Below are 7,336 nucleotides of genomic sequence, written 5' to 3'. Positions count from 1 at the left end.
AACTGCAACAACAATAAAAACAAGGGCAACAAAAAAAATAAATATTTTAAAATTAAATAAATAAACAAACAACCCTACTACTCAATTCTTCCCTTACTTCCACTGCCTTTTGCTTTTGTTTTATTTTGTTCTCTAGGTCTTTATACTTTCAAGCAGTGATATCCCTAGCTTCAAGAATGCCTTTTTCAGACCCCTCTTCCGGTTTAAATTTCTCCCAATTTCTGAAAACCCTGAACAGTTCTGTCTTTCCCTAACATCTCCTAATCCCGCTTGCAAACTGAATTCCAGTAAAAGTTGTTCTTTGCCATTGGGTACCCCATTTCTGTTCTAGCTTGCTATTTCTCAAAATAACTTACTTTCCTGTCAAAACAAGAACTCCTTTCCTCCCTCACCCTTTTTGCTTTCCACAGCACCTAGCATCTGATCTTATATGCAGCCTTCTGTATATGTTGCAAGAATGAAAGAGCTTATTTCAAATAACTTTCAAAATGTCAACAAAAAATTTTTAGGCTGAAATTGATCCATGTTTGACCAATGATCCCCCGCCTTACCCCACCCCCCCTTTTTTTTTTCCTTATTTGATAGGAAAGAGAGAAACTGAAAGCTGAGGGGTAGAGAGGGAGAGAGACACCTACAGTACCTGCTTCACTGCTCATGAAGCATCCTCCCTGCATGTGGGGAGCAGAGGCTCAAACCAAAGTCCTCACACATGCTAATGTGTGTGCTTAGTCAGGAGCGCCACCACCGGGCCTCCAAAATGTCAACAAACGTAAATAACACATGTAAGCTGAGAGATTGTGTGGAGCTAACAAAACAAGTCCACTCTGGGCAAGTAAGTGAAAAATATGTCTGATTTATTCTTTTAGTTCAGTATAATACAGAGTTATGGCAACAGAAAGTAACAAATTGATATAAATATGCTAAGACCTAGTTGATCAGTTATTACATAATAAAATTCTGTTCAGTTATACAGTTTATCAAGAAAAAATAGATTTACACTGTACACAATAGGAATAACTCTTAAGAGCTATTGAGTGGAGAAAGAGGAAGTCAAATATTTGATTCATAGCATGAATTTGAGGAACCTGAGCTGGCAGGAGGTGTTGACATGACTAGAAATAATAAACAGTCTATTTCTAGTACAATCCTTTCTTGAAAGATCTAGCTACTACTAGTTAGAATATATATATATATATATTTACTATTAAGATATACTTTTATTTTTGTGGATCTTCCAAAACTTCTCACATTGACAGATGAGGAGGTGGGCTTTTCTTTCTTCCTTCCTTTTCCTTTCTTTCTTTCTTTCTTTTCTTTCTTTTTTTCTTGTGTTTCACCATTCTTCTGTCTTAAGTGATGGTATTCCTGGAAGGGCTGACTTGTTTTGTCTGAGAGTACATTCTGAATTCAGACCTTAACCCTAAGGAACTTCCAAAATGGAAAGTGGCTGTAAAATAAGATAGACTTTTCCTTCTGTGGGTTCTTCTGCTTTGCGATGACTCATGGAGAAACTCCTGTAAAGAAGTACCTGGCCTTGTCATGTCTTCTGAAGAGGAGGCAGGTAGGAAGATTCTCCTGGGGGTTCAGGAAGCTGGGTGTGCTTGGTTATGGCTGCATGTTGTCTTGAATCCAGTTTAGGTAATTAATAACCTTGGTATAAACACCAGGAACATCTTTCTCCCCACATCCAACACCCCAGCTGATGATGCCAATCAACGTCATGCGGTTGTCATTCATACACACCAAGGGGCCTCCAGAGTCACCCTGCAGAAGAGAAAGTAGGTTGGTTGGTTGTCAAAAATGCAGATGATTAGGGCGTGGGGGAGTTAAGGTTAGAATTTGTAGTGTTGGGAGTCGGGTGGTAGCATAGTGGGTTAAGTGCGGGTGTCACGAAGTAGAAGGACTGGAATAAGGATCTCTGTTCAAGCCCAGGCTCCCCACCTGCAGGGGAGTCGCTTCACAAGCGGTGCAGCAGGTCTGCAGGTGTCTATCTTTCTCTCCCCCTCTCTGTCTTCCCCTCCTCTCTCCATTTCTCTCTGTCCTATCCAACAACAACGACAACAATAATAACTACAACAATAAAACAACAAAGGCAACAAAAGGGAATAAATAAATAAATAAATATTTTTAAAAAGAATCTGTAGTGTTACTACTGTATTCTTCAAAGTGTTTAGTTCAGAGAGAGAAAACTGTAACTTAATGATCTTGGTACTCTAGAGAAGTTGCTTGTATTGGTGTTCTAAATGAGAATGTCTGAGACATTTATTCAAACATTTCAGGTTTCAACCCAGATTTTTTTTTTTTAAACCAGAGCACTGCTGGCTTATGGTGATGTGGGGGATTGAACCTGGGACTTTGGAGCCTCATGCATGAGAGTCTTTTTGCATAACCATTATGCTATCTACCTCCCCCCATTTTTTTAAAGATTGATTCAATTATAAGAACAAAGCAGAGTATCACTCTGGCACATGCAATGCTGAGGGTTGAACCCAGGACCTCATGTTTGAGAGTTCAAGGCTGGGGTCTAGGCAATGACACATCTGATATAAAGCACATGCTACAGGGGGTCTGGTGGTGACGCAGTGGGTTAAGCGCACATGGTACAAAGGACCATTATAAGGATCCTGGTTCGAGCCCCGGGTCCCCACCTGCAGGTGGGGCATTTCACAAGAGGTGAAGTAGGTCTGCAGGTCTATCTTTCTTTCCCCCTCTCTGTCTCCCTCTCCCTCTCTCCATTTCTCTCTGTCCTATCCAGCAACGACAACAGCAATGAGAACAATAATAACCACAACAACACTAAAACAACAAGGGCAACAAAAGGGAAAAAATGGCCTCCAGGAGCAGTGGATTTTTAGTGAGGCACTGAGCCCAGCAATAACCCAGGAGGCAAAAAGAAAAAAAAAAAGCACATGTTATAATGCTCAAAAACCCAGGTTCAAGACCCTGGTCCCCATTTGCAGAGGGGGAAGATTGATTATGACTGGTGAAGCGGTACAGCTGGAAGCGGTACTATTCCTGAGTGTGTCAGTCGAAGGCTTTATCCACTGTGCCACCTCCTGGGGCACTCAACTCTAATTTTAACTAGTTATTTTGGAAATAACTCAAAAAGAAATAACTCAAAAAAAGACCAAAGGCTGTGAAGGAACTAAGAGGAGAAGGAACACTGATATGATTACTTTTCTTCCTCACTTCTATTTTATTAGATAGAACAGAGAGAAGTTGAAGGTGAGAGAGAACAATAGAAACCTGCAGACCTGCTTCACCAGCTGTGAAGTGTCCCACCCTGTACATGGAAAGTTGGGGGAATCAAACCCGGATCCTTGTGCATGGTAAAGTGTGTGTTTAACTGTTGTATCACCACCCAAGTAGTTGATATGATTACTTTAATGCAGTGGAAACAGAACCCAGAATCAAACACATGCTCATTACTGCTGTGTCATCTCCCCAGTCCAACTTTTTTTTTCCTGAGAGAAAGGAAGAGAGAGAGAGAGAGAGAGAGAGACCAGAGCACAGCACTGCTCTGCTGGTGCTAAGGATTGAACCTGGTACCTTGAAGCCATAGGCATGAAAATCTTTAAAAGCAAAATCATTATACTGTGTCCCTAGCCCCCCTGAAAATGGTTTCTCCCTCCAACCCGTTATTCCCTCCCACAAAGCATACTCCAATTCTCCAGCACCTATAGAAGTCCAGCATGTCTCCATTAGTGTTGGTTTACCCATCACTTCAAGCCAATGACTTGCTGGGGCTTATAGGAAATCCTATACTAGGTGACATTCTTGCATAGACACTGGAGAAATTTCCTACAGTTTACATCTTAAATTTGAATAACTTGGATATTTTTCTAATTGTTTTACTCTCCAAGGTTTATAACTAGGATTCCATTGGCTTGATCGCCCTTTCTTCCTTTCTTTTCTTTAAAATTTTATTAATTAATGAGAAAGATAAAAGGAGGGAGAGAGGAAGAACCAGACATCACTTTGGTACATGTGCTACTGGGGATTGAACTCATGCTTGAATCCAATGCTTTATCCACTGTGCCACCTCCTGACCTCCTTCCTTCCTTCTTTCCTTCTTTCTTTTCTTCCTTTTTTCTTTCCTTCCTTCTTTCCTTCTTTTTTTTTTTTTTTTTTTTAGAACCTGTTAGCATGTTTTTAAGCCTTGGATGGCCTCAGGACTTGGAGAGCTGCTCAAGTTTACCTGGCAGGCATCATGCACATAGACTTCGTTGTTCCCTCCAGTCCGTGTGTCCCCAGCACAAAGCATGTTGTTTGTGACAGTTTTGTTGGACAAATGCTGTGATGTGCAGCGGCTGGCAGGATACAGTCTGACATGCCCTTCCTTCAGCCGATCAGAAAAGTAAGGAGAATCTGAAAGAGAAGAGGAGGAAGACCACAGGGACTCAGGGAAACTTATCTGAAAGCCTTTTGGAAGGGAGGAATAAGTCCCAATAGCTCACAAGCCTTTACACATATTAGGTCGAAGCCTAAAAAACACTGATATTTAATTTATGGAGTTTAACCCAGGATTTCTTGAAAGCTTGTTTGGAGGTTCTAGCAGGGGAGCACAACTACCCTTTGACTGAAGACCAGTCTGTCTCTTTTCGGGGAAGGCCGTCCTCTTTGACCGAGCGTGCAGCTTCAGGAGGGATGCACTATGTTGTCTCTCCAGCCCTGCATTCCACTTTTCATCAGAACCTTCCTGAACCTTAAGGCTTTTAGGCAAGGAAGGCAGGAGACCTTCTCCACAGGACCTGCCGACATCCACACAGCCTTAGAGCCTGCCCAGGCCAGCACCACACCCAGGACCACTCTCTCTGATCAACAATTGCCTCCCTGGTGTCCCACAGGCAGACAGGATGGGGCCTAGACTTCCTTCCACTTACACTGATCCTGCTTGCCGTAGCCAGACAGCTCACACTCCGTCCAATCAGGCAGCTGTAGGTTGGCTTCAGGGAGGCAGATGGTGCCTACAGTGTTGCTGTTCTGTGCACAATGGCCTGACTCAGAACTCAGCTGCAACAGTGCTGGGAGGGAGAGTGAGGGAAAACACATGAACTCTTCATGAAGAGCTGCCTTGAGGAAGGAAGATGAAGCGGAGGGGATGGAGGTAGAAGGAGGAGGGTGCACCTATGGGTGCTGAGTGGAGCTGGAATAAAGAGCCACTGGAGCAGGGAGAATATTAATGGCTTGCTTACTAATGTCATTGTCGAATGTCTCCACATCAAATTCCTTATGGATGATATATTCTTTCACTGAAAATCTCTGCTCCTCCTCTCCAGGGATCAAACGGTATGTTCTACCCAGGACCACTTTAAGGTCCTTGTTAGAAGGCCTGATGGAGACAGAAAGTGGCTTCAGGACACTCTTCTTGCTGTGAGAGAGCCCCTAGTGTGTCTCCTTTCAAGGCTTTAGAGAACAGGAAAAACCAAAAACAAATAAGACAAAAAAAAAAAAACTTGCTCCATTTTCTGAGGTCTTACCTATCCGGGAAGCAGTGAGCTGCAGACAGGACCCAACAGGAATTGATCAGGACACCCCCACACAAAAACCTCTCTCCTTCTGAGTTCTGATTCTTGACAAAGATGGCAGCCTGCCATGGGTGAGAGGTGATGTCTGTTAAGAACCCGTTTTTGATGCGGAACTGAGGCTGCTTGTATTGTCGCTGACCACAGGTGGCTGGGAGAGGAAAAACCAGAGAGGGAGATCAACCTTTGTTCTGATCTTGACCACAGGATCCTGAACCGAGGACCTGGGACACCCATTTTGGTCTCTTCTCTCAAGATCCCCAAGTTTTCACAAGCCTGCCACATTTCACAGGTCTACACAGAGTGATATAATTATTCTCATGGTAACGAGAATCATTGTATTGGGTGACACGGGACAAAGTGTTGGACTCTAAAGCATGAAGTCCTTGGTTCAATTCCCAGCACTGCATATGCCAGAATGGTGTTCTGGTTCTCTCTCTTCCTGTATCAAACAAACATTTAAAAAAAAAATCATGTGTTCATGTGTTGAATACTTAGCACATGTTGAACACTGCCAATACAAAACCTACAAAACTGAAGTTCAGAGAGGCTGAGAAATTTTTGCTCAAAGTCATAAAGGTCTCTGTATTAGAACCCAGATCGGTCTAACTCCAAAGCTAGGTGATCTTTTTGCTAGGTTCAATGCCTCTTTTTCCTGCAACTATTTTCCTGGCTGAAGAGATAATGAAGCACTGTGACTTGCTCCTAGGAAGGGTCTACCCCATTCCTTTTCCACTTACTCAACTTTGCCATCTTTCAAGACCCAGATGAACTCCTTCCTCACAAAGCTTTCTCAACAATCCTCTGAGCCACCTTACCTGTACTGCTTGTTCACAGACTCACCATCTACAGTCCTGATCGTGAATTGTGACAGTTTATATTTCACCTCCCCACTCAGACTCTGTCCCTTGAGGAATATTCTAGCTGACCTGTGTAATCACAGGAACTGAGTAATACGAATCTATTCTCAGGCAAATTTCCTAATGCCAAGTTGAATATTCTGTCTCTCACCCCCCTATTGATAACTGAGTTCTCCTGTGTTCCAGGAGCTTTGGGATAAAGGTGGAAGAAGTCACAGCTGAAGTAAGTTCTCACTAACTGTCTTTGGTAGGTTTTTGGAAACTTCACCATATAGGTGAAACAGAACAGGTCCTCGAATACTATTGTTTTATTCAGCATTGACCAGGATTTCCTTTTCTTTTTTTCCTTTCTCGTCAATTCTATCATGAAGCTACACTGAACAAAAACAGTTATTTGAGGACCTGCTCTAGGAATCTGAACGGTTGGAGGAAGTGGAATCAGATCTCAGCTCCAACACACTGGAGCTAGTGAGCTTGGACAGGCCATGTGATTTCTAAAAGACTGCATCCTGGGGGTCAGTTGGTAGCGCAGTGAGTTAAGTGCATGTGGTGCAAAGCGCAAGGACCAGTTTAAGGATCCCAGTTCGAGCCCCCGGCTCCCCACCTGCAGGGGGGATCACTTCACAGGCAGTGAAGCAGGTCTGCAGGTGTTCTGTCTTTCTCTCCCCCTCTCTGTCTTCCCCTCCTCTCTCCATTTCTCTCTGTCCTATCCAAAGACGAACGACATCAACTATAACAATAATAACCACGACAAGGTACAACAACAAGGGCAACAAAAGGGGGGAAAATGGCCTCCAGGAGCAGTGGATTTATGGTGCAGGCACTGAGCTCCAGCAATAACCCTGGAGGCAAAAAAAAAAAAAAAAGACTATCCTAACTGGGTAACTAGTAATAGGAAGAGTATCACACTGCATTGTCTGGAGAATATAATAACTTTATGATCTAGGGAAC

The 7,336-nt window shown here is 43.2% G+C and overlaps 1 protein-coding gene across 1 annotated transcript in view; it reads right to left on the bottom strand.

Moving 5' to 3' along the window:
* Positions 1-833: 833 nt before the first annotated feature.
* The window catches only part of PLAT (plasminogen activator, tissue type), a 39,242-nt gene continuing 32,739 nt past the window's right edge, over positions 834-7,336 (bottom strand). Inside the window, exons 10-14 of the mRNA XM_016187991.2 lie at positions 5,481-5,676; positions 5,196-5,332; positions 4,884-5,024; positions 4,199-4,368; positions 834-1,764 (exon numbers count right to left, since the gene is read on the bottom strand). Of these exons, the coding sequence (XP_016043477.2) occupies positions 1,606-1,764; positions 4,199-4,368; positions 4,884-5,024; positions 5,196-5,332; positions 5,481-5,676 (803 nt within the window). The 3' untranslated portion in view covers positions 834-1,605. The remainder of the gene's footprint in view (positions 1,765-4,198; positions 4,369-4,883; positions 5,025-5,195; positions 5,333-5,480; positions 5,677-7,336) is intronic.

Source organism: Erinaceus europaeus, chromosome 2 (genome assembly GCF_950295315.1).
Source record: "Erinaceus europaeus chromosome 2, mEriEur2.1, whole genome shotgun sequence".
Classification (NCBI taxonomy): domain Eukaryota; kingdom Metazoa; phylum Chordata; class Mammalia; order Eulipotyphla; family Erinaceidae; genus Erinaceus; species Erinaceus europaeus.
This window is presented reverse-complemented; position numbering and strand designations above follow the sequence as displayed.